Raw genomic sequence first — 27239 nt, 5'->3', positions numbered from 1 at the left:
AATTGTAATTGGTCGAGATGGAGTTAATTTGAGTAGTTTTATGCATTGTATTTTTCACATTTATCATTGTAGTAACTCGTGACTATGACTCTTGAATAAACTATTGTAGTAAAAACTCAGAAATAACCTTCTGAAATGGCAATAACTCAAAATTATACTTAAGTGCTTAAAGCATCTCATAAGTTTAAATCTCTCTTTATGGCGGAACTGCTAACAATAAGTCTTAAGCAATGCACTGTAGGCCTATTTTATAGAGGTATTAGTGTATGATCTTAATCATTAGTATAAATGGAAACCATAACTGTCAGATAGATGTGATGGAGCAAAAATATTTTTAATGGATTAATATCAAGCAGCATAAAATGAAAATACTAAGTGAAGTACAAGTATCTCAAAATAGTACACTTTGATATAATATTTTTTTTCTTTAGATGTTTTCATTTAAATAACTTCAAATTATCCAATATTGCACCAATAAATTAGGGAAAACTCAAAAAATTAATTATAAATCATCTCACAATCCCTCAAACTCATCTCTTGAATCTTTAGGAACCACTACCAAAGTGCATATAAAGTAGTCCAAACTAGTGCGACTATGATCAGTTGTAACATGTTGCTTTAGGATGAATTGGTATTAATACGTCATTTATTGTAATTTAAAGTCACATGCGTCACTTTTCTGCAAAATTCCTGTAATGCCATATTTTTAAGTAGAGGATAATATAACACAATTAAAATAATGATCAAATGTAAATAATGCTATATAATAAATGACAATACTCATCCATTCGCACATACTGCATAAATGAAATGAACCGTCGTTGTTAACCCTTTGTTTAACCGTGGCTGTTTGTAGTTCTCCCGCTGACCTCTAAAGGACTACAACTCCCGAGCTGGAGGAGGGCCCTTCACGTCGAGCGCACGAGCCTCGCAGCTCAACAGCAGCAGCTGGTGCAGCCGAAGAGGCTACTTTGTTACAGCGGAGCCACCGAAGAGCAAACGGATGAGCGGATCCTCTCGGAAAAAAAGTGTGAACAGTTTGGAGAAAAGGGCGCAACCGAAGGCCTGCCGGCGGGATTTGGCGGTGGCAGCTGTTTCATGATCCTGCCAGCGGGTTTGAACTTTGTGATTTTCGCCGACAAAAAGGGGTCTTTCTCAAAGTTGAGCCGGAGAGGAGTTCTCTCATTCAGGATGTCGGACTGAGACAAAGAGGTCTGGGGGGCATTCCCGTCGGAGCGGTGAGTGGCACATGTAAAAACTACCGGGATGAAAAGTTCACCGGGTTACTGCCCTGTAGGGAGAACGGGCTGAGTTTGGGACGAGGTGTCCGGCTTTGTGGCTGCGTGCTTGTTTGTGTTTTGAAAAAACGAGGCCAGTGTTTGTGAGCTCGGTGGGCAGTTAACTTGTGTAGCCTCAGTGTTTGGCCGCTGTCTCGTGGTGCACAAGAAGCCTTTTCAGTGATAACTAAAGTGTGTGTGTGTGTGTGTGTGTGTGTGTGTGTGTGTGTGTATGTGTGTGTGTGGAGGGGGTTGTTGGTACATTTGTCGTTGCAGGGAACAAACCGCATCAAAAGTGAGATATCTTAAAGGCTGCTTTGATTAATGTGACCTACGGCGTGGTCGAGTGGGCATTTAACTGAGCCATTTAAATTCCCGAGCAGAGAAAATGGCCTATGCAGGCTGAGACCTCTGCTGTAAGATTAGCAAGGTGTTCAAAAACTTTATCAAAACCACTGTCCTAAAATAAATGTAGCTTTAATTTTGTAGTCAGTACAAACGTAAATCTCTAGTTAAATATATCCTCGAATACATTTTAATAAGACATTTTTTTTTGGGGGGGGGGGGGGGGGGACTTAAAACGAGCTTCACCTTCTTCACCATCAGTTTTTTTTTTTTTTTTTTTTTTTCTTCTTCAGTAAATGTAATGCTTAAACACTTTATCCTCCCCGATCTCATGCCTCTTCCTGAAGCATCTGAACTTTGTCTTGTTTTGCACACACATCTGTCTCAGCAGGTAAAACCTGATTGTTGGAGCCTCCTCTGAATGGGAAAGATGGAGAGGGAGCTGCAATGGTGGAAAGGACAGCTAGCTGCAGATATCCATCAATCCCTCCGCATCAAGGTGAGTTTGCTTGGATTAATGATCTCTCTATTTCTCTAGAAAGCTTTATTTTGTTGACAGAATGAGTTAACCCACTTTTGACTGCATGTGTTTAAGAAAACTTGAAATTTACCGTTGTTTCCTATCATGAAACTGCGACGAGGTCTGTTGCACTGTATCTTGACTAAAGCTCATGATTAGTTGTTATTAATCAGCAAGGGTTATGAGAATTAAAGGGATTATTTAATTGTTTTTAGTAAAAATGGCAAGAAATCCACGTTCTATTTTATCAAATGATAATATTTTCATTTCCTTATGTGGTCTCTATCATGGTAAAGACATTTCTTTTGGGTTTTAGACAGAGCTGTGTCGGCAGGAATTTGAGACGCGGTACGCATCGTGGTACAAGGGTTATACTTCTATATATTCAAATATAATTTATAATAATGGAATGTAATTTCAGGAAACCGGACTTAAAATTAGCAGTGTGTGCTTATGATACTTCCTGTCTCAGTTTACATTGTTACATGGGAGTGAAGGGGTCACAACTGAAAATAGATTAGATCACTGCTATCTAGCAATCAAGAGGTTAAAAAAAAAATCTCAAAATGAGCTGCTGTCGGCTACCAACCTTTGCATGTAAACCTTTAATTAAAATCAAAGTGTTTTTGAGACCGGATAGCGCAAATTATAATATTGCGATACTCAAGTGTATCAATATTTTCTGACACCGCTAGTTTTAGACTGTTGATTGGACAAAACAAAAACAAAAAGGTCACAATGGGAAAATTGTTGAGGACATTTTGAGGAGTTTGATGTCATTTTGAAAACCAAATAATTACTCGAGAATATCATTATAATGAAATGAAAATATTGTATCAGCCCTTTTTGAGAATTTGAATTGAGCATTTTTAATTATTTTCTGACATTTTATCAATGAACCGATTATGGTTAATACCTGGCAGATATTTATTGAGAATGAAAATAAGAGCTGTGCTGACACTCCACATATGACATACCACACAATGTAAAGTTGGGAGGAAAATATAATTACATGGTCCTGTTGTCTATTCAAACATGATCTAAATTAGATTACATGGAGGAGTTAAGGCTCATTAATTGAGAATGTCTTAATTAACCTCAAAGCGTGATCATATTTCTTCCCATGTGTCACTTTAATGGAGACATCTGTCACTTGACTGACTGGGACTCTCCTGCCGTCTTCATACTGAGGGAGATGAACACAGATCGGGTTTTAGATATCGAGTGTCTTAACGTGCTGCCGATTGTATGTATAGAACGAGGACTTCAGAATGTGAATCAGATGTTTGTGAGCCATAGAATGAATCATTCACTTACACACGGTTTTATTCGGTTTGCTCATTCTGGACCATGTCTGACTCAGAGCGGGCTGTCGATTTAGCTGAAGAGCTGTACTCAGAGCTGGAAACTTAACAACACACCCACTCTTTTCTCACATACTATAATGAGAGAGAGAGAGAGATGCTGCCAGTCTAATGTTTGGTTTTGGTTGCCCTACATCAGCACTTTTGGTGAAACTGTACCAACAATCTCACCACAGTAAATGATACAATGCCCATTTGTAAATGGTGCAACGCTACAATAGAGAAATATCTGCTGCATATTGTAAGCTGACTATTGCTTGAGATTTTTAATTTTAACTGCTTCTTTATTTGGGGCGATGCTTTGCATATTTTTCTTTCAGCTGACTGTAAACCTGTCTGTGTTTTAATCTAATCAATCAGCATGGCTGTTCCCAACATTGGGGTTCCCTGTTTCTAAACACCTTCTGATACAGATGCTAAAAGCGTTTTTTACACTTTTCCAAAAGGAAAATCTTTCTTTGTCATACCCTTTCATCTCGCTTTTGTTTTTCTTTTTGTCATGAACTTAGATCTTGTGCTGATAGTGATAGGTGTCTCACCACCAAAAGTCTGAAATCTTGCGTCATAGATGCTATCATACGTTCTAATGTAGAAACACAGTGTAGTTGAAAGACTGAGGGGAAGTTTATTTGTGTAGCACCTCTTGGCACAAAAACCAAAAATTGCTTTATATAAGCTTTATCAGGCATCAAGACAAGGTATAAAAGAAACAATGGAACATTGCATTAAATAGAGTAATATACAATCAAGCTAAAATTGAATCGGATAGATTAAAGTGGATAATGAAAATTACAGCAAAGCTGCATGGCATGAATAAATAGTTGCAAATTAAATTGACTGAAGGGCCATGACAACAGTAAAAGTCTTGATTTGAGTCGGAGGAGACCTTTTTGTTGAGAAGTTTTGTTCCAACAACAAATCTGCTTTAATGATCAAATTATAGTTTAAGTCATTGTCATTTAAAAATGCCAAAGATGTGATTGTTTCTGCTGAAAATGCGTTGCTTCCCACATTTGTGAACTGATTATGTTTGGATTTTGGTCTGTTAGTCGGCCCAAAAAGAAAAAAAGCGGTTTGGTTTGGGCTTGATGTGACATTTCTATGGACTAAACCGTTCTTTTAAAAAAAAAATTAAAAAACAGACCGGCAGATTAATTTGATAATAGAATCACTGTCAGTTGTCGGTAGAACGATTGTAAGTGCTGCTGAAAGACTTGATGAGTGGAGGGGTTATGGATGTTTTTAGAAACAGGCGATCTGAAAGTGCAGTAAATTTGTAATGGAAAAGAAATGTGAAATGAGCATCAGAGCGGCTTGTAAAAGACCTTCACACAGTGTTCAGATTTCCTGCATGGCGCCGGCACCCCCACAGTCTCATCCAGCCTTAATGATGTTTGCTGCAGTGATAATGCCCTGATGTGGGAGATAGCGGTGGTGTGTAGCATGTGGCAAATTATCAGACATGCAAATCAGTAGGCAGCTGTGGAATCCTTAATTATGGTGCGGATCCCCCACAAAGGCACCTCTCCACCCCACACGCCCCCCCCCCCCCCCCCGCCTCCCCTCTCCAGACTCCAGCAGCCCCCTCCAGCAGCCCCCTCCCCACCCCCCCCTCCCGTTCACATCCACCCCCATTCTCCTGATGCCCTTGTACCCCCCAGACAGACAGATGGACCAGAGGCAGAGGGAGGAGAGGACAGGGGACTTTGGGGAGGGTTGGGTGATGTGATGGGTTGTGTCACTGGGGGTGGTGCTGCTGTATGTGGATTTGGGAGGGGGCACTGTTTACTTTTGGATTCCACTGAAGTGTCAGTCTGAGCATCACTGTTGTTGTAGTTGTGCTCAAAATAAATACATTTCAATGAGCTTTATTTTAAAATGTGGTAGGGCTGCATTTAATAATTATCTTAAGTGATTAATCTGCCAATTACTCTCCTCAATAATTGTTTCTTTTTTCTTTTGACTGAGCAACTGTCCCAATGCACAAATTTCTAGTCTTATTTAATGGAAGAACAAGAAGGAAAATTGAAAACACGGAGGCACCAAGCGTTTTATAATTTTGCTTTAAAATGTCTTTAGTATTAATTCAATTAGATTTGGACTGTTCGAGCCACCCTGTATTCTGGGATATTCCTCAACAGTCAACTGTTTTCTGTATTTCTGCTTTATTCTAAGGACCCCTAACTGACCCTAAGTAGATTAATCTAGCAATCCTCAATCTCTTATAAGTCCAAAAGCTCTTGTTTTTACCCAGACTTACAAAGAGCAAAAAAACATTTTTGAAAACAAAAATATTGTCGAGTGTAAGCGGCTTAACTAACTAACTGCTCTTTGAGCTTGTACGCTGTTCTGAATGTCTTTTGTTTCTTGAAATTAGAGCCATGTGCTCTCCACTTTTCTGTTGCTGATTGGGAAGATACCTGAGGCTGATTCAATGCTAATGCCCCCGAGTGTCTTCCTTCCACTTTGAAACACATGCAGCTAATTGAACATGAATAGGAGATGTGCTAGGGTGGAAACCTAATCCTATCTACTACTCAACTCAACAACTCAACCTCCACTGAAGGAAGGCACTCCCCTCCCCAAACCACATTACCCCCCCCCCCCCACACACAGACACAAACCCTCACCCCATTGTTCAGAGACCCCTGTAATGACCCAAATTAGCTCCAGTCCTCTGCAGCAATAATGAACTAAATGAGATTGAAATGAGGCTGAATCATAATCAGGGATTTTCAGCATTAGATGGAGTTTAGGTCTTGATGAGTATTTTAGAGCCACAGCAGCTCTCCTGACAGCGGTTAAACCTAGTCAGCAGGAGACATGCGTGGCTCACTATTATTATGCATGTTGTTTACAACCCCCATGCTTCTTCATCACTGCTTCCTGCCCACCCTGCTCCTCTCACCCCCTGTTGTTTATGTCCTCCTTCTTCTCTTGTCCCCGTCCAGGAGCTGAAGTTACCGGTCTACCGGGCACAGTCCCCGCAGATCGGCATGCGCCGGTACTTTGCAGACTTGTTGGCCATCCTGAGTAACCGCTACCAGCTATGTCCTACAGCACGTCACCTGGCCGTCTACCTGCTGGACTTGTTCATGGACCACTATGATGTGGCTGTCAAGCAGCTCTACGTCATTGCCCTCTCCTGTCTGCTGCTAGCTAGTAAGTCCACAAACAGAATTCCAGCTTCTGCATGCTTTTTAAAAAAAATATATTTCAAATACTTTATTGCTTGAGGGGAACATTTTCTCAAGGAAAAATGTCTCTCTCTATCCTCCTCCGCTTTTAAATTTTTTTTTAGACCTTATATTGTGGTAGCGTTAATTTAAAAAGTACCAAGGAAGTTTTTACTAAGATCAGGGTTTGTGTTTTCATCTTGAAAAATATACGTCTGCTGAGCTAAAAGAGACACTGTGACTGTGGTTTATGCACAGATGGCACAAGGTGAAACACTTCCTGCAACAAGGGTTACACTTCAGAGACCATGGTGGTTTTTTTCTTTTCTTCCAGCTCCACTTTTTAGACCGATCTGAACTGTATCAGCAGTTTACTGTTAGCTTAAATGTTGGTTAAAAAGGAACAGGTTTCCAATGTGGTAGGATGACATAGTTTAAGAAGAAACTGTTGGGGATTGTGTATCCTGGCTGTAATATGATCTCCGGGGTGGCTGTAGTCTGTTGCTTTAGTCAGTTTGAGATGAACTAGTGTTGCACGCACCTAGGTCAAAATGTCCTTTTATCAAAAGTGTGATGATTTTATTCTTCTTTTTTTTTTTTTCTTTTTTTTTTTTTTACTGTATTATTTAAAACACGTGATTCACCGTTGACACATCCATAAAAATCCATTTACTGCCATTGGAGATTAATTCTCTAATACCGCCTTTCTGCTGCGATCAGCCTTTTTTTCCATACAATAAATATGGAGATATTGTGTGTTTTCTTAATGTCAGCAAATATTTTAAAAGACCAAAATCAATAATTATTTCATCCTGACAAATAGTTCTTTGTAGCCAAAACTTGATATATCTAATTCCTCTGTGCCGTGAAGCTCTTTTGTTTTCCTAAACCTATTAAGAATACGTCACTGTGCACAGATGTCGATTTTGTTCTGTGGTTGTAGTTGCATCTCTTCTCGAGCCTTCGTCGGTGCTACTGAAGTGAGAAAAGCAGGGGTTTAGTTTGATTAGTAGTCAATTTGCTTCTCTGCCTAAAAGTGTTTCTTTGTGTTTTGTGTGAAGCAGGTGTGTTAATCATTCTCCCCCTGCTGATGCATGGTGCAGGTTGTGTGGTAGTTATTAGTGTCTCCGTGTCTGTCTGGTGATTAACAGACTGTGAGCTTTTCTGTACATTAATGCAGCCCTTGGCATCATGGGTAATTAGACTAATGATGCTGTCAAAGTAGGAGTCTGGAAAAGGGACTGCTCACTTGGGAGGGCTCGGTGTATATCTGCGTGTGTGTGCTTGCAGAGCCGTGTACAGCCCATCTTTGCAATCAGAGAAGTCTCTATGGTGGGATAAATTTGAATATGAGACTTGAAAGAGGTTTTATTTAAAAGCGTTCTCGTGAGAATCCAAGAATAGCTTTGAGAATTTGCTCAATTAGTGATATAAGTATTGTCAGTCCAACCTGGACAGAGGTCATTCTTCTAATCTGTAATAGATAAATCAGATTTTTTTTTTTTTTATCGCATCTTTTGATTGTGGGTTTCAGTTAGTGAAGCTCTCTCCTCTCTTTATCCTGCCTCTGACTCCTCCAGGACTCGAGGGAGTCTCTGTCATGATTGATGAAGGCTTGAAAGGGTGTTTGATTCAAAGTTGTCTTGGGTTTTCATCTGTCCTGAGGTGCTTTGGAATCTGGCCTAGTTATTGAACAACCTCCTCAGGTCTCACTGCCTGCTGCTGATGGGCACATACATTGTCTTTCTTTAAACTTTCCTGGCTTCCGCACTCGGTTAATTAATCTGTACCTCTTTTGTGCCTCCCAGCAGCCACTGCTTAATCCTGTTACTCCATTGTATGTGTGTTTTTGTGGGTGCTTGTGCGTGCATGTGTTTGCTCACGGATGAGCTCCTCTTCATTTGCAGGAGTAAGATTATGGTCAGTTTTTTAAACCCATAGGGATTGAGTGTTATTGACTGCTGGCCACTTATTTAGAGACCTCACTTTGCTCTAGAGGGCCCAATTAATCAGAAAAACCAAAATCTAATTTAATTTAATGTGTACTTCAGGGGATCAGCGTTTGAAAGTCTGTCCACATCCCCAAACTTAAGTTTCTATTGTGTTACATTCCATGAAATCCTGCAGTGATCACATCAATCTTCATGGCAGGTTTTGGTCCCCAGAGTCAAAGCTCTGCATACTGCTGCTATTTGTTATCATAAATGACATCGTGGATGTGTCCCCGCTGTCAGTCAGTACAAAAATCTTACAGATTGTTTGTTGTCTAGTGCTTACGTGTTTTTTTTTTTGTGATTATGAGAGGTGAATGCTCTTTTCTTAATCTATTTTGTGAGGTTTCTCTCTGTTGCAAGTTATTGTTGAAGCTGGATTTCATATATCTTGTTCAGTGAACCTGATTCAATTAAGGGGTCTCCAAGAACAAAAAAACAACAAAAAAAGAGCATCCTATGAGATGACTGAGCACAAGAAGCTCAGTCATGTTGACTACACAGTACACTTACATAGGCCTCGGAGCCCGGGGGTGGGGAGGGACTGTGTGCTGAGGGGCACCTGCCATATGCTCTCCGAGTCAGGCCTCAAACAAAAGCCAGTCAATGCAAGCAGGACAGCCAGGCAGCCAGACCCTTCCCAGAGAGGGGGAGGGGAACACACTCAGAGGGGTGGAGGTTGTTGTGTGTTTATGTGTGTATGGTAGAGATTTGCTGTAAGCTAGCGTCAGTAAAAGAGGACATGGTTGCTGTGGCAACCTTGTGATAAACCTGAGGTTTCTTTTCTTGCGGTCACCTAATTACGGGCCACATTAGACAGTTTCCTATTGAAAGGGAACTATACTACTACAGCCATTTGAGCGGCTAGTTTCCGGCGGTGTCCTTTTACCTTTTGCTGCTGGCTCTGTTTCCTCCTTGTTCTCTCACCTTGTCAGGGTCAGGCAGAGTGAGCCCGTCCTGGGACAGAGCAGCCAGTAAAAGCAGCCCCACATCCCCGAGGGGGGGGGGGGGGGGGGGGGTTGGGGTTGGGAAATGAATGGAGCGCTACTTCAAAGGCAGGTTCGCCGCTGATGTTAAACAGGGTAGAAAGGGAGGGAAAGGTGGTGGCCTGCAAAATGGGATATGTTAGAACTGAACCACCCAGCAGGGTGCCCTGAATGTAGATTAATAGGGAACTCGCTTCCCCCTTTATCCCAATCTCAAAGGTTTAACAGTAATTCTGATGGAGCTGTTGTCATGTGGGGCTCTCACAATTAAAGAAATTATGTAAAGATGTACAGATGGGGTTTGGAAACATTAAGAGAATTCATTATTGTCAGATGCTACTAAAGCACCAGTTCATTGTGTCATTTGAGATCTGTGTTGTAATTATAATCTTCAAACCTGCAGTATAAACGTCAGCATTTAGTCAAGTTTTGTTGTGTAATGCCTGAGGCTCTGCTTACCCACATACTCCCTGTTACCACCCATACAGCAAGGCGCTTTACCCCCTTTAAATGAACCCCCACCACCACCACAAATGCACACACACACACACATTTATTTATTTATATACTTATTTATATATATTTATTTAATATATAATATATATATATATGTGTGTGTGTGTGTGTGTGTGTGTGTGTGTGTGTGTGTGTGAGCGTGCGCATTTGTGGTGGTGGGGGTTCATTTAAAGGGGGTAAGGCACCTTGCTGTGTGGGTGGTAACAGGGAGTATGTGGGTAAGCAGAGCCTCAGGCATTACACAACAAAACTTGACTAAATGCTGACGTTTATACTGCAGGTTTGAAGATTATAATTACAACACAGATCTCAAACGACACAATGAACTATATATATATATATATATATATAGGTCTCAAGGATTCTCCCCAGTCACCCAAGCATTCAGCATTAGGGGTCAAGGGTCGGCCCAGGCCTACATTGTGAAAGCCGGCAGGACCAGGGCTGGCAACACGGTATTCTGAGATGGAGCTGTGACCAATTTCCCTCTCCCAATGAAAGATGAACCAACAAATAAAAGGCGTTTAAAGAGCAGAGGAAATTCCTTCATGGCTGTCAAGTCAAAAAGAAAGTAGGAGAGAAGCAGGAAGGAGATGAAGATTACTTAGTGTTATAATCTTTACCTAAATATTTAATGGCAAGAGATTATCAACATTAAATGATGGCATTAAGGAATCCAGTCTGGGAAATACATTTGCTTTTATGCAGCAGCTTTGTTGATGGACCATTTTGGACCTTGTATATGACATACTTTTTTACATTGTCCTTCTTGTTGCACCTCTTATAGTTCATGATATGTTTGAGATGGGTTTTACCCAATTCAATTTCAGAATTTGGTGCTATGTTAATGGTCCTACTCCCCCCTCCCCCAGTTCCTCAAAGTAACTTTTTCACTTGCTATTAATAGTATATTAATCAAATATCAGCCATATCCTCTTATATTTTCTTCAGAGAAATTGCAGCAATAATATGCCATACAAATCAAAGGGACCTTATGTCATAGTATTTATTGTAACATGTTGCATACCACTTCCTAAAACACATTTCTGGGAGTTCCCAAAAATATGAGACATCTGCAACAAACAAATATGCTGTGTCGCCCACTATATCTAACTTTCAAAACTGATGATCCAACATTTTACACCCATGTCACCCTGTGAATGATCAGCTGGGCAGAGGTGAGAGAGGAGCAATGCGTTGGATGTCTTACTCTATCGCTCTTTGTTTCGTTTGATGTCCGACCTGGTCAGATAATACGTTTTGAGAATGACTTCAGAGAGATCAAAACCCGTCCCGTATGTACGTCAATCCTTGAAAAGTGCTTTAGGGAATTTTGGGGCAGATTTTGTTTTTTTGTTGGACTGTCAGAACAGTGTGAAACTGTACAGTAGATTTTAGTCATCTTACATTGCTTGTAGAGGAGCGTAACTATCTTGAGTGCTGATCGAAATTGGACTCGAGTTACATTTTGTCGGCAGAATGAAGAGAAACAGAGGCCTTTCATTTGTTGTGGGAATTCAGCTCTTGGGTTTCCTAACAGCCCCTATCACTCTAAACCCCTCTCCACCTCCACTACCATCACCTCTTCCACAAACAGCACACCTGGGCGGAGGCTCTCCATCCCTTCCTCACCTCTCGCTAACCCTTGACCTCTAACCTCTGCCTGTTTACCTGACCTTCTCGTATCATCACTGTCACCTGTGGGTGGTGTGAGAAACGATAGGTGTCTTGCAGTTGCTGAATGGAGAAGTAGTTGGTGCAGATAAGGTCGGCTGTTTTTTTCACATCTCGATCGTCTCTTCCCTGCTTGCTGACTTGAGATAGGATCATTTAGCCGCCTGCATTCCAGGTAGGCTGAACTCACAGGAGAGGAATGCAATGATTCTCCGAGGCCGCATTCAGACTGACAACAGTGCACCAACACAAGGAGCCACAATGGGGTTGGCATGTTGTAACAGGGTAACAGAAGATGAAATACAGTCCAGTTTAATGGCCTGTAAAACACCGAGGCATGTTTGCCAGGCAAATAGTTAAATAACACAATACTTGTGTATTAAAATTAGTATGTGCAGTTTTATCAAAGAACGTACTGAAAATAAACTAATATGTGTCAGTATTGGGTACCAAAGCACATATTACCTCCAGAGCTGCAGTCGGCAGAACACAAAAGATAATTCTGTCCGTGGTTGTTTTACTTTGATGTGTGCAGTCAGTTGCTTCCAACTGTGGAAAAGCATGCGTTTGGAGTTGACAACAAGAGCTGCCACTTTGGGCTCCGTTCTTGCTGTTTTGAAGACTTGTCCTGCGATGACTAAAACATCTTGTCAGGATAGTTCCAATGCATTTGTGATTTTCCAGACTTTTCCCTCATTGCTTGGGGTAATACAAGCTTTGTAAGCACATGCTCCTTCCACGTACACCGGTGCTGAGGTTGATGAGGGACGATTTGGACATTTGAGAATTGTCTCACTATTCTTTAGAACCCCAACTCCATTGATAAAATGGTCCCACCAGGCATTAGTTCTTCCTGTCCTCACCCAAAACTGCCACTCGATGTAGGGCTGATTACGCTATTGGGCTCAGGAATTGACTCAAATCACTACCAAGATGCAAAGCTGGTAGAACAGACAAACCAGGTCAGCAGCACCTGTGATTTGTTACCCATTCGACACAATTGGGATGTGACAAATCAAGGACGGAGGCATCATGTCTAATTAAAACCCAATCTGAGAGTGAAAGTGGGTTCACTGTATTCAGAAGTCTCCGTTTCCCTCTTGTCCAGACCAAAAGACAACCGCTGCAGTTTTCAGTTTAAAACCGGGCTAGCAGCGCTTTCAAAAGTCCCTGTTTTAGGAACTCTAAAAATCCAGTGTCGTGTGGACACCAGTCGTAAATGGAGCAAAAGTCGCGTGTTTTGAAATGTAATCGTGTCGGTTTGGATGCAGCCTCATTCACCATCCTGTCTTTTGCTGCATGGCTGCACCCCTGCTGTGTGCACTCATTGAAATGAATGAGGCTGTGTTTTGTCAGTGTAATATACACAGAAGTCAGTTCTTTTTTCAGTAATTCAGATGATTTGTGATTCAAACACTTACTGTACTTCCGTGGGTTCCTCTGAAGTGACTTTTTTTGGACATCCCATGTTTCTCATGTGCCTGCTCACCCACAGTTATAAACCAGAGGAGTAATCAGAGTCCAATAAGGAGATGGACTTGTGCTGTGTCTCTCTTGGGATCAAAGGGGCTGGGGTTGTGTGGAGATTGGGGGCATTGATGGCTTTTTATGGCAGCGTCTGTGTGGACATAGCAGTCTAACAGCAGACAACACTGATCCAGAGGATAGGAGGGTGTGATAATGGGGCAAGTGTGGACTGGGCCATGGAACCAGCAGTGGTGGCTGTAAACAGACCTGTTTCATTATGCTTCCTGTTCTGCTGGTGAGAGGCCATTACTGCCTTTCTGATAATTACCCCCCTTAGCCTCGACCCCCAGCAGGTTGGGCTGCAGATCCCACTCCCCCTCTCTTCGTCTTTCCTGCTCTGCTTAATGGTGGGTCGCAACATCAGTGACAAAACCTGCACTCTGTAGGAAGACGCCCTGCTCCACTAGACGTGGGCATGACGAGGTAAATGAGGCCCATCAAAGCCAATGACAATGTCAGACAGTCGTTGCCTGGAGTTTTCACTTCTAACTATAGCTCGGAAGACTCAATAAAGCCCCTCGAATGTTTGGTTGCCATGGTTTCAGATTAGTAAATTTACCCCAACAGAGGATCATTGTTGTTCCCAGATTGTTGCATATTTCTACCAACCTGATGCATAACTTTTTAATCCTAGCAAAGGGATATATTGTTATTGCAAATATCAGATTTATATACTGCGAGAAGTAGTTACTTGCTTTTTTGGATTTGGATTCATAACCATACTTTCCACAAATGTGGGGAATCAAGAAGACAAACTGTAGGCCTGGCCAATAAATGATCATATTACCTTATTGCAGATGTATCAGTATTTTTGCATGGCTGAAAACATCAGTACGGAGATGCAAAAGAAAGGTTTTTAGAAAAATGTTGCCGTTACATTGTTTTGTACGCAAGACACACAGCACTGAAAGGTTTGTTTTTCATATATTTATCAATTAAATAGCAGTCCAAAGATAACACTTTACTTCAACTCCTATATATATATATAGATATATAAACCATTTATGAAACTCATGATTTCTAAAATAGGGGGTATAAAATAAAAGTGTTACCTTATCAGTCTACATATTGTTACTGTAATCTTAAACATTGATAACAGCCTTAAAAATCCAGTTGACAGAGCTATCAATTTGGGAGTCAAGTCAGTTCCATTACAAGCCTCCATTAAAAGCTGTGTGTAGTTCACGGCGCAGGCTTTACAGAGAAGTCTGTATCAGAGTAATCTGACACCTCCTCGCCCTCATTCTTAATGTTTGAGAAGAGGCCTGCTGGACCCTTGGATTAAAGGCAGAAACACCCCTCTTCATTGGTCACAGGGACCCCTGAGGCCTCAGGGCTGTTGCTATGGAAAGCAGGATGTCTCGGGATGGGGAGGGGGCTCACCATAATGACATTGCTCTAATGTTTGTGAGGACCTGGGGTGAGTCAGAGGGACAGAAATATTGGGGATCGAGCTGAATGGGTTTTTCATAGAAAGTGTGAGGCTTTTATAATCCACTGTAAGTGCCCACTCTCTGTAAGCCTACAGCGATGCCTCCCTCGGCTTATTAGTGTAATAGCTTAGCTTTATGGCCAGATGTTCAGAAGTAGTCAACTTAATTGCAAATGCTTTGTCGGCACTTGTTAGGTTTTGTGGAAGCCAGAATAAGCTGCTTTAGAGCTGACCATAAACTTGCTGCACATGATAATAATCGGTGTAAAAAGAAAGAAAGCAATTAATAAACATTACTTTGCAAAGATCTGTCACCATCAACCCATATCAAGATGTCTAGATTTAACTTTTAATTAAAACTGTGATTTCTGCAGAGATGTTTGGATTCTACATCCTTCTTTAAAATAAAACTCATTAATGTTGGAATTTAAATTTGGATGCAAATAACAGGCGTTCAAACTAATGAACTGGAGGGAATTAACTAACTTACTTTTTGATGTAATTGTCAAATCAGATTTCTATGTTTAGGATTTCCAAAAAGCATGTTATTAGTAAATTAGCTGCATCTTATTGCCCTTTTAATTATCAATAAAAAAAGTTTTTTTTTTTAATAAAATGTAAATAGTGTAAAAATGTCTCCTACAGGGGACGCAGAGACAGTTTAGTTGCCTTTGGTCCAACAGTCAAAAAACAGTGTATTTCCTTTGCATAGACAAGAAGCAGAGAAAGATAGAGAAACTGCAATAAATGGCATTTTTCATTGATAACTGATCAAAATTATTATCATGATTAAATGATATTCAAAAATGTTGCTGATTTAATTTTCTGTTGACGATATGAGTTTGAATAAGCACCACCCGTTTTAAGATCTTCAAACAATACATTTTCATGCATGTGTTTTTGGTTTATCGCTGCAAATGTTTCGAAACAAAAATTCTGCACACATATGCTGTCTCACTTATGTGTTGCTATAATGCTGTAGTTTAATCTTTTTAACAACGTGCAAGTTCTGTACAGTACAGAGGAAGCGTAGGTTAAAGAACATATCTTGTCTATAATCCACAAAACTAATTCATTTGGAAATGAATGTTGAGTGTTTGTACAGTTCATCTGTATGGCTCTGAAGTATGGAGGTTCAAATGAACTACCGGTGTTGAATCTAAACTCACTGTGTCTGTTTGTGTCTTTCCAGGTAAATTTGAGGAGAAGGAGGACCGAGTTCCCAAACTGGAGCAGCTGAACTCTCTGGGCTTTATGTGCAGCCTGAACCTGGTTCTCAACAAGAAGGATCTGATCAAAATGGAGCTTCTGCTGCTGGAGACGTTCGGCTGGAATCTGTGCATGCCCACGCCCGCCCATTTCATTGACTACTACCTCCATGCCTCGGTGCAGGAGGGCGACCTCTACAATGGCTGGCCCCTGTCCTCCCTCTCCAAAACCAAGGCTTTCATGGACAAATACACTCACTACTTCCTGGAAGTTTCACTGCAGGGTGAGTTCATGAGGAGGGCGGTGACTTTACTCTTGTGTGTCCCACAAGGGTTAAGACATGATTAGGGTGTGGTTAAGTCGGATCAATAAACTAATTGAACTGTTTTCTTGTTGTAGACCACGCCTTCCTGAGTTTCAGACCATCCCAGGTGGCTGCCGCGTGCGTGGCGGCGTCTCGTATTTGCCTTCAGATTTCCCCAAGCTGGACCACTGCCCTGCATCTACTAACAGGCTACACCTGGGACCACCTCACCCAGTGCATCGAGCTCATGTTGCTGTAAGGGACACACCAACAAACACGCATAAGTCTGGGAAGAAAAGGTCCAACAGAAAGCGAGAGCTGGCAGACGAGCCCTTGAAAGTGTGCGAGGAACTCGAGGCAGACGACATCAAGGCCGCTCAGCTCGTCATATTTTTGGTTGCCATGGTTACAGATTTTAAGATGCATGTGGTTTAAACCAGTTTATCTGTGCGTGCGTGCGTGCGTGCCAGTCATCTGACAAAACCTGTCCATCTGATAGTCGTAGCTGATAGCCAGAGCCGTGTTGTTTAACAACTATAATTAAGTTGCACATTTCTTTTTCGGTAGGTGGCAGTGTGTGTTCATTAGTGTGCATCTGTGTAAGTGTAATTGTTTGCACATGTTCAGGCTAATTGTGTGGAAGTTAAAAGGATTGGCGCAGACTGATCTCTGCTCCTATTAATGGATTTATCTGAGCAGCCCTTTTTTTTTTCTGGATGGATCTTTCACTCAAACATTCACACTCTTTGCTCTCTCTACAACACAATTACGATCTTAGTGGTATTTCATCAAACTGCCAACATATTTCTTGATTCATTTTTTCCTGAAGATGTCTGAGATGTGTGTCTTTCCTTTTCACAGGGCTCACGACAACGATGTGAAGGAGGCCAACAAAACCAAATCCACTCCTCCTCACCGGCCCTCCTCGCTGCAGTCCCAGCCCCAGCTCTCTCACCTCTCCCCAGTGTCAGCCATCCAGAGACCAGCCTCCTCCTCCTCCTCCACCTCCTCCACACCACAGCTGCTGTTTCAGCCAGACGCTTTCCCGCATCTTTCCCAGCATTCCCCGTCCCTGTCCCAACTGCAAGCGCTCGCTGACTCTCAGGCTCTGGGCCCCGTGGTGAACATGTCTCAGGACTTCCTTCAGAGCCACAGGATGGGTCTGCTAACTGGAGCTCCTTCCATCACTCCCGGCGGGGCGTTTCCTTCCTACCCGAGCCTAACCTCAGGTCTCCAGCCAGGGGCTCGTGCGCTGCCACTGCAGGGCCCCATTTCTGTGCAGATGGCCCTCACCGGAGAGCCGCGACACTGTCTGAGTATGGCCTACAGCGGGACCTACCTGGGGGCTCATCACACTTTCACAGCTGGCTGCTTCGACAGGTGACGCCAGGAGACGGAGAGGGAACACAAACCCCTACGGGAGTCCACCGCTATGCTTCCGTCCCAACTCCCTACCCCGAAACATCCCCTCACAGAACTCCTCTCTCTCTCCGTCGGCACTGCAACACCTTCAGCTTGTCCAGCTCCCTCGTCGCTCTCGCAGAGACGCCGCAAACGCAAGCAGAGGTCCAAAGGCAAGACAGACCCAGTGGAAGTCATCACACTGACGTGACAAATGCTCCACTGCCTCTTACGAGATACTGAGGCACTGCAAAAGTGTTTCTGCCGTATTCTGAACTGGATTTATCAATCTGTGTTATTAGGAGACTGTCATCACTGTGAATGAGATGAAAGCAGCGGTGTTATCTGACACCCACCTCATTCAGTGCCTGTTCTCAGTTGTGTGATAGCTGAGCCAATTTTAGAAGTGCACAGGACACAAAGTATCTGTGATAAGCATATCTTGCTGCTTGACATGTTTTTGTTTTTTTTCTAATCCCAAAAATCTAATCCATTTTATAGAAGAAAATTTGGTTTGCATTGTTTTGTTTTTTTGAGCCACCATTTGAGAGAGATTGGAACAAAAAAGGCTTGTCGCTGACTTGGCAGGTCATAAAGAGGCCGTGTATGACGCTGGAATTTTTAGTTGCGTGTCCTGAATGTCAGCGAACATTGATCTAACGAGCTGAATGCTCCTCTGGGAATTCCTCACAACATGAGACCTCCGAGGGGATGAAGAATTCATTGTTTTGTGCACAGCAGGTGAAGTCCGCAGCTCAAGCAGGCCTGCAGTATTTTTTTTTTTATTTTTCCCCTCTCTCGTCATCTTCCTCTCGCATCTCCAAAGCAGAGCCTTGCAGCAGAGTTCATGGTGAAAATGTGGCTCATTTACGGCTGCAGACTTTGTCATACTAAAGTTTTAATTTCTGCTGCGCCACTCAAAGAATTAAAGACACACTGATGTGACTGGACTAGCATGGTGAAGAAGACATGGACGTTGGTTGTGTATTGTGTATATATGAATTGCTGCTGCCTTCTTATGAACTGTTGGTTCTGTGTCTGTGTTAATGACTCCAATGTTTACATGAACCACTAAGTATCAGGGACTTTAACAAGATTACTTGAATATGATGCCATTGAAACATGCCATAGCTTTTATTTATGATGACTCATGTTTTTCTTGTTCTTGATTTTTTTTTCTTTCTATTCATTTTTATTTGATATAGTGTAGCTTTTTTTTTTTTTTTTATACCAACTTACCATTGATTAATTATAGTTTTCTTTGTACCTGTCCATTGAAGCTGTATATTCAGGCTCAGGTTTTAAGGCTGAATCTAGCAGCCTTACCTTCATTATTCTGTGCTATTATGCTTTAAAGTGGATGCCTCTTCAGCATCTGTCGGGGCTGCAATATTCCCCTCTATCATCACTGGACCATACTCTGTGGACATCTCGGTAACTGAACGCATGAAACGGTGTGTTTGGTCACTGGCTTCACACAAACATCTGCAGCCAGTCGTCTGTAATTGCTTCCCAGATTTCTAAAGCTGCAATCCCCAATCTTCCACTTCCTGTTAAAGGGTAAACACATCCAGATTCCCTGGGCTGTTTTACAAGGGTTGCCCACTGGTTACCAAGGTGATACCTTAGATGTGCGAACCCCAGATTTTGTGTGTTGTGACTTAATTACGGCGGTGATTAACGATTAATCAGTTGGTTACTATTTTACTGATTAATTGTGTCATCTATGACATTTCTGAAAATAGTGGGGAAAAAAAAACCACGATTAATTATTTAATGAGGGCTTAAGTTGATGTATTCATACTGCTGGTTTAATCCAACCAGCAGTAGAAAACTCAAATATTGTAAATTTACAGTCATATGTGGCAAAGAAATGGTGGGAATGATTTTTTTTTTTTTTTTTTTTTTTTTTAAGTTGATTAATTTAAAAAAGTGCAGATCAAAGAAAGCTGTTAATCGTTCCATCGCTGGAATTTGAATTTAAACGTTCTTGGTTTTCTGGAGAATTGTGAGCTTGTTCTGGAAGATATTATAAATAACTTGGGTTCATTGGCCATGTTTTCTTCAACTTCAAATAGTCTGTAGTTTAAATGCTCTGACTTCACATTTCAAACTGTCGTCGTGTGCTGCGGACGCCGGACATCCCCGTCACGTCCGTGTCTCGGCCTCAGCAGTTGTCAGGCTCTACATGTAAACCCTGAAGTTCCCACATGTACAGACGTTTCTCAGCTAACACTATATGAAGCCTTCTGAAATCACCACACTCACAATATTGTAATCACCAAATCGTTTACTGCCACAAGTCCGTTTGTGTTTCCACCTCTGAAAAGGACATGTTGATGCTTTTCAGTGATATGGACTATGATACTATGCCTTTTGATTTTCTAACTTTGTGTACAGTTTTGTTATATTTTCTACATTCCGTTTGTTTTCATCGTATTTTAATTCAAACTTTGTAACTTTTTTTTTTTAGATTTCAGTTTGCTCTTTTCCTCACAATTCACATGAGCAACTTGATTTGAGGTGTCAAAAGGTGCAATACGATTTCTGTTTTAAAACTGACCACAGCCACTGTCTTGTGTGTACCACTGGTTCATCTTTTGTAACTTATTTTTGATGATTGTGTGATTTGACTTGCTGTAGCTTGATCTCCTGTAGAGGGCAGTGGGCTCTGATCACAATGAATATGTTGCATATTGCAGCCACATGCTTTGAGTGATAGATATTACAGAATTTTCTTTTAGCTAGAGTTTTACTGTGCATCTTTCCCTCCCGTGAAAGGTGCTGATGCCACTCACTCCAAACAACACTCTGATAAGAACGAAATGACACCACAAATTTCCAATTTATATTTTTATATTCTTTTGTAACAATCTGTAGTCTTGGTTTATGTGACACTGAAAAAAAAAAATCTTATATCATAAAGTGCCATGACAAAATAAATACACAAGTGAGCCGAGTCTCTGAGGGGCGTTTTTCTTCTGAGGAAGAGGGGCTGAAGAATCCGCAGCACTTGAAATTAAGTCATCACCAGAGACCCCACGATACGATATTATCACGACACTTGAGTCACAATCTGATATTGTGATTTAAAAACATTTTGTGATATGCTGAGTATTGCAATAACACATTGTGATATATTACCTTTTTTTTTTTTAGTTTCAAATTATGTTCCCAAAAGAAAACTTTGTCAACATCTGTTTTACCTAATTGAATAAAGTTTTCAGTTTGTTCATTTCTCTTCAGTCTTTTGTTGTTTATTTTGTTTGTTTTCAAAATGCTTATTTGTTACACTGTATAGTGTGGTATTGATACTTCAGGGAAGTTTGTGCAGCAGTTTTCCACAAATGATTAGATGGATAGATAGATGTTTTTTGTTTTTTTTGCTGCAGCAGCATTTATAGATACAGGGTAAAGGCAATACAAATAACAGTAAAAACAAAAATATTAAATGTAAAAATGCACAATATATACAACAAAAATATGATAATATTAAACTAACTAAACAACAGTGCAAAGATTTAAACAAACAACCAACAGTGTTATTGTTGTGAGATTGATTTGGTCAGAAGTGACTTATTGTATAGTCTGATGGCAGTGGGCAGGAATGATCTCCTGTATCTGTCCTTGTGACAGCAGAGCTGGAGGAGTCTTTTGGAGAAAGTGCTCCACTGTCCCTGCAGCAGGTGGTGGAGAGGGTGGTCAGGATTATCCAATATGGATAATAGTTTGTTCAGCGTCCTCCTCTCCACCACCTTTTCCAGACTGTCTAGTTTGCAGCCAATGATGGAGCCGGCCTTCTTAACCAGTTTGTTAAGTCTGTTGGTGTCTCCGGCTCCAATGCTGCTCCCCCAGCAGACCACAGCGAAGTACAATGCACTGGCCACAACAGACTGGTAGAACATCTCCAACATCTCGCTGCACACATCGAAGGATCGAAGTTTCCTCAAGAAAAACAGTCAACTCGTCCCCTTCTTGTAGACAGCGTTGATGTTGGTCTTCCAGTTCAGTCTGTTGTCGATGGACACACCAGGTACTTGTACTCCTCCACCATGTCCACCTCCTCTCCCAGAACTCTCAGCGGTTGTGGAGCCGTCGTCTTCCTTCTGAAGTCGACCACCATCTCTCTGGTCTTGGCCACGTTCAGAAGCAGCTGATTTCTACCAGCCCACTCCAAAGTCAAAAGCCTGCTTTGCATTTTAGATCAACTCTAAAGCAAATAGTTTAATCTGTTCCCAGTATGGGTGCAATCATAAATCCATGAGCAGCACTGCTCATCAGACCGCTGACAAAGTTATTATTCAACATCTAAGAAACAAGTTCAGCCTCTCATCTGCCCCTGAATGCCGCCTCCACAGCTCAATCAGAGCTTTCTATGTTGTATGGCCTTTTGATATATAGAAACCTATTCAGTGATGGGACTCTCTCACACACACAACACATTATACTCCTATATAATGCTTGCAAATCGACCGCCCTCCTCATATTGGACACAGAATAGGGAACTCTTTTAGCTTTGTTTCCTCCAACACAGTAGAATATTGAAGTCATTACGGAACTGAGGAAATCTGAGATAATCATGTACAAATATCTAATCGTGGGAGCTTTTCGATGTTTAATCAGCAATTTAAATGCGAAATACCAGAAAATATATAAGACTGAGAAAGTTTTTTGTTTTTTGTTTCTTCCCAGAGCTTCAGTGCAGAGCTAAAGAAGCAGGCTGCAGGCTTCCTCAAGGAAGAATTTAGTGGGGGGTGTATGGAGGGCTGCTCACTTGGTGTCTTTGGTGGATGTCTTTTAACTACGCTTAAACTCTCAATTCAACATTTAAATGACACTATTGATGATTTTAAGCTTGTATTTATAGCTACTTACTTTTAACACAGGCCTAGAAGTACATGCAAAAAATAACAATAAACTGTCAACTTTCCTTTGTATTTTTTTCGTGTGTGTGTTACATAAATCACACGATTAAACAATATGTAGATTATAATATTTATTGCTTAAAAATGTATTTCCTCCCTCAACTATCAGTGAAACTGATAAAAAGCTAATTACCTCTGTTTTACAGAGGATCAAGAGCGCCACTTTGTGGAGACAGTAGCGAAATACAGCTCTTGCTGAGACAGCAAGTTTCAAAAATAGTATACACAGACATGTAAAGTTTAACCATAAATAGGACAATACAGGACTCACCTACTCTCCACAAAATAAATAAACACCCTAAAATATCACGTGCACATTGTGATAGACTTTAATTAGTTCAATTAGCCAGCCATAAATATAATAAAGGAAGGAACAAACTGACCTCAGATCTAAAGGCAAACGAATACGGGATCATTCTTGAAAACACGTTTGGGATAGAGTTAAAAATGAGAAAAAAAAAAAAAAAATAAAAAAAAATAACAGTCATTGATTATTACAAGACGAAACCGGTCCACTAGGGGGAGGTAATGCACCTTTGAAGTTGGTCTGCCATCCTCCAACAATCCCGAAGAAGAAACTATCGCGCTCGCAATTTGAAAGAGCGCGCGCGCGCGCGCGTGCACGAGTAAACAAGTTACCTGTCGTTGTTGGCACCTGGTGGCAGTTAGCCAGCTAAACCACCGAAGCAAGAAAAGAAATAGGACGAAGGCACCGACGTGCAGGTGAGGCCGGAGGAGGAAGAGCTACTTCTTACTTTGTACAATCGAAATGATTATTGTTCAAGCCGTACTTTGTTTTCCCTGAAGCACAAGTGTGACTCTTTATTGACGCCTGCAGCTGATTCGGTGATTGAAACACGTGTCCCACTCAGATGTGTCCCACTCAGGCTGCCATAGTTCACTTTCAATAGCGGACAGAAATGTCAAACTAGCAGCAGGTGAGTTCACGTTTCCTCTGGCAGCAGCAAAAAAAATAGGCTGCTCATAATCACCTGTTCTAGTTTGTATTGTTGCTACGCTGCGTCACTTGTATTTGCGTGGGAGTGTTTTGTTTAACTTCCCTCTTCACATTAGTCCGATATTGGAAGATGTGTATGTGCATTCAAGGTTTACCGCTGAGAAAATGATATTTGGAGACGAGATGAGCGAAGAGGTGAGTATCAGATGGGACAGGGAAGACACGCAGTTCATCACGGTTCAAAAGGAGCTCACGCAGTAGGAGCAAAAATGATGAGAACAGATTGTTCAATTTGATATAAATGATTAGGAACCGGTATTGTTTTCATTTTTTTTATTTTGATTTCATGTTGTGAAAGCCAGGCTACACACCCGACTCGCAGCCTCGAGGCAGTAGCACAGTGTCCCACACCTTGTATTCGTTTTACTCCGAAATAACTTGAAACTGCTGCAATCGGGCGCCGAGCCCTCAACGCTGCAAGCACCTTTTAAAGAAAGTAGTACTTCATGTCGACACATGCCTGCTCGGTCGTACAATAGGAAGTGAGTGGCATCTTCTCATCACCTGGGGTCTCTCGGCGCTAATATGTCCTCGTCATCCGTCACCGCAGCGTTCGGTCTTTTGAATCGCTGCTTGGTTCAGTATCACCGGCACACTGGCAGGAATCTTGGGTGTCTTGACAGCAGGGAGTCATGTGCAGGCTTTTGTTGAACAGGCAGAAACTAAACTTGATGAGTAAAAAAAAAAAAAAAAAAAACCCACAGAGCTTCTTCCGTAGTGGATCATGCGGACCGTAGCCACTGTGTGTTAACTCGTGTTGCTTTTCAATGTGCGGAGGGAAACGAAAGGCTCGGAAAAGGTTCATTTCACAATACATTACAACCCAATGTGACTTGCTCATAAATGCTTTTGTTGACAGTTTGTACTGTGGGTTTCAGCCTGATTTATCAGCTTATTTCCCGGACAAAGTGGCCCGTTTGCATTTGAAGTAAACAAAACAATGCGAGAATCAATAGGATTTTGTTTGTTCTTTGAAAAATCCATCGTGGGTTGCGACGGAGTAAAAATTGGACAAGTTGTCTTAAGTGCATATTTAACTGTCAAACCATCCATGCTGATAAAGGAAAAAAAAAAAAAAAAAAAAATGATTGTGAAAAGAAGCTGATCTGTTGTGAAAGAGAAAAGAAAGACTCGACATACTGTTGTAGCACAAAAGTCTGTTTTGATGAAAATTTCTGGATGGCTAAACCAAAATGAAAAATGATTGAAACAAAAAACATTCTGCTCTTCTTTTGCTTATTAAGCAGCACATCAGGAAAAACATGAACTGTAGTCAAACATTTCTTTAAACGTTTCAGTTATTTGTGTAAATGGTTAAAAAGATTTGGGTTGGACTTCCCTAAATGCATTTTGCTCTCAGTGTCTTTGTTTGCATTTATTATTGTCACAGATGTTGAGAGATCTGCATGTAGAGATGCGTTTACTTCATTTCCAACTTTTCATTTTTGAGACCACCTGCAAATGATGTGCGGTGGGCAAACGGGTGCTTGTTCATCAGTTAACTACAGATTTTATTCAGTAAGGAGATCTTTTGATTAGACACTGTTTATAAGTAACTGTGATACAAAGTCCCGTTAGCAGTTAAGATTCAACCATCAGATCAGCCGTAACACCCAAAGGGCCAATGAGGTGCTCTCACTTTTAAGAATAGAGGGAATAAAAATGACTAACGATGATGTCTAATAATATTAATAACTAATAATAATAATGATGATAAAAGTATTTTGGCTCATGCATTGTAAATATTTAAAGTGTCTGATTTTTGGAATCGAAAGCTTTTAGTATTGTCTGTGTGACTTGTTTTTTCAACTTTTCTCTGCTTCTAGGACAACCGTCTTTTCTGATTCAAATGTTTTTCCCTTTCGTAAATCTGACAGAAAACATCTAACATCTTCACAAAAAAATGTATAACGTCAGTCTTAATGGTTCTCTCACAGATTACTGTGCTTTGCTTTCTGTGTTTTTTTTGCTGAGTGATAATTATACTTGGACCATCAATAATTATCTTGTTAATTCACACTAGTGGGACTAAATCAATACTGCAATCCTAACCATTCTGCGAAAGAAGAAAAACTGTGTTTTCACATAAAATCCAATGAGGATCCTCCTGTTTGTGAAGCAGAACCTAGATGGGTGAATATGAGTATAAATTACACAGAACAGATGTTTAGCTGTTTTTTTTTTTAACAATCCAACATCATTAATGTCAAAAGTAAATGAAAATCTCACTATCACTTGGTTAAACAGGTTTATGTTGAAGTGATTTTAATTGGATCAACAATGAACAATCAGTGGTCATCTATGCAGAAATACAGTACATAGTGTAGTTTCACTACTTCTATTAAGTTTGGTCTGAAAGTAGCAACAACAGAATTCAGTCTTGTGAAGCAATGAGCCGTTTCACTCGTTCCTCCTTATTTCTGTCGTTTCAGTAACTAGAAGAAGCATTTACATAATATACCTTCTGCAGCCTCTTTTTCTATTGGAGCATGTTGAATCTCGCAGCTTTTAGATCCTCAGGTTAATTCTTTTGAAAGTAACACCCTTCTCTCCGGGAGTTACGCAATTCTACATGTGACAGGATGGAAAAGAGAAGTGACAAAGATCAGGCGTCAAAAAGTAACAAACTCTATTCTGGTTATTGAAGTTATATCAACATGATGCGTATTAATGGTCTGCAGTTTGAGTGCTTTAGTTCTCTTACCATTACCAGCTTATCACCAATGATCTCCGCTGTAAAATGGTACTGAGGAAACTGTATTGAAATCTTGCCGCCTTCCATAGTCACTGGAGCCTACAGGTCACAAAGACAAAAGGTCACAGAGGGAAATATTCAGTGAGCCTGATTTATATTAAAGCGTCATGGCAGATTTACTGTTAAATGATATTTTACTCCGGTGCATGTTTTTAACTCACCTTGAATTTGGAGCCCGTCATTGTGGTCAACTCGCATTCCTGCCCAACACTGAACTTGTTACACCAGCTCCAGTTGGGGATGGTTTGTGTCCAGGTGAAGTCGTTCCCATCCTGAGCCACCTCTGTTACCACTTTGTGGTCCGTCTTGGCGTTAAGAAGCCCTGTGACAGAGATGGTGAAGTTCAACACATTTTTTAAATAAATGGTGACTCGCCTTTAATCTTGCATGACTCATTTATCTATTTAGAAAATAATCACAATACCAATTGCTTCCAGAAACTCTTCATAGTTCTCTTGACTCTCAAGCTCATATTTCCCAGCGAACGCCATGATGTGGAAAGAGAAGAGATAAAATAGGGAAGCACTTTAAAAGCCAAGAGAGGAGTGGCTTGTTAGACACTGTTGAACCTGCCTCCTCCTCCCTTCCTCTCACACATACTTCACCGCGTGTCCCCTCGACGAATGTCTGGAAAATGGTAGTTTAAATTTTTTTTAATTTATTTTTTTCTTCCCCAAGACATAACTGTCGCATTGTTTTAGTGTCCCTGCTCCTGTCAGTGTCAGGAATTTCCAGCAGCACTTCTGTTACGTGAATGAGACTTGATCTGCAAGTTTGAGCACGTGTGAGCATTGTAACATGCTCGGAACATAAAATACA

The 27239-nt window shown here is 41.1% G+C and overlaps 2 protein-coding genes across 2 annotated transcripts; one reads left to right on the top strand and one right to left on the bottom strand.

Annotated features, from left to right (window-relative positions):
* Nucleotides 1-1007: 1007 nt before the first annotated feature.
* On the top strand, nt 1008-20906 carry ccnjl (cyclin J-like). Its single transcript, XM_069171814.1, has 6 exons — nt 1008-1238; nt 2011-2121; nt 6458-6668; nt 16001-16300; nt 16417-16576; nt 17183-20906. Exons 2-6 carry the CDS (start codon nt 2044-2046, stop codon nt 17703-17705), a joined length of 1272 nt encoding a protein of 423 aa, XP_069027915.1. The 5' UTR covers nt 1008-1238; nt 2011-2043; the 3' UTR covers nt 17706-20906.
* A 3017-nt stretch (nt 20907-23923) lies between these two features.
* On the bottom strand, nt 23924-26929 carry LOC138211181 (gastrotropin-like). The gene is made up of 4 exons (XM_069170883.1): nt 26845-26929; nt 26582-26742; nt 26370-26459; nt 23924-26233 (listed from the first exon to the last, which is right to left on the bottom strand). Exons 1-4 carry the CDS (start codon nt 26909-26911, stop codon nt 26174-26176), a joined length of 378 nt encoding a protein of 125 aa, XP_069026984.1. The 5' UTR covers nt 26912-26929; the 3' UTR covers nt 23924-26173.
* Between the last annotated feature and the right edge of the window lie 310 nt (nt 26930-27239).

Source organism: Embiotoca jacksoni, unplaced genomic scaffold, assembly GCF_022577435.1.
Source record: "Embiotoca jacksoni isolate LCO1_2020_lvr unplaced genomic scaffold, fEmbJac1.0.p SCAF_5, whole genome shotgun sequence".
Lineage (NCBI taxonomy): Eukaryota > Metazoa > Chordata > Actinopteri > Embiotocidae > Embiotoca > Embiotoca jacksoni.
This window is presented reverse-complemented; position numbering and strand designations above follow the sequence as displayed.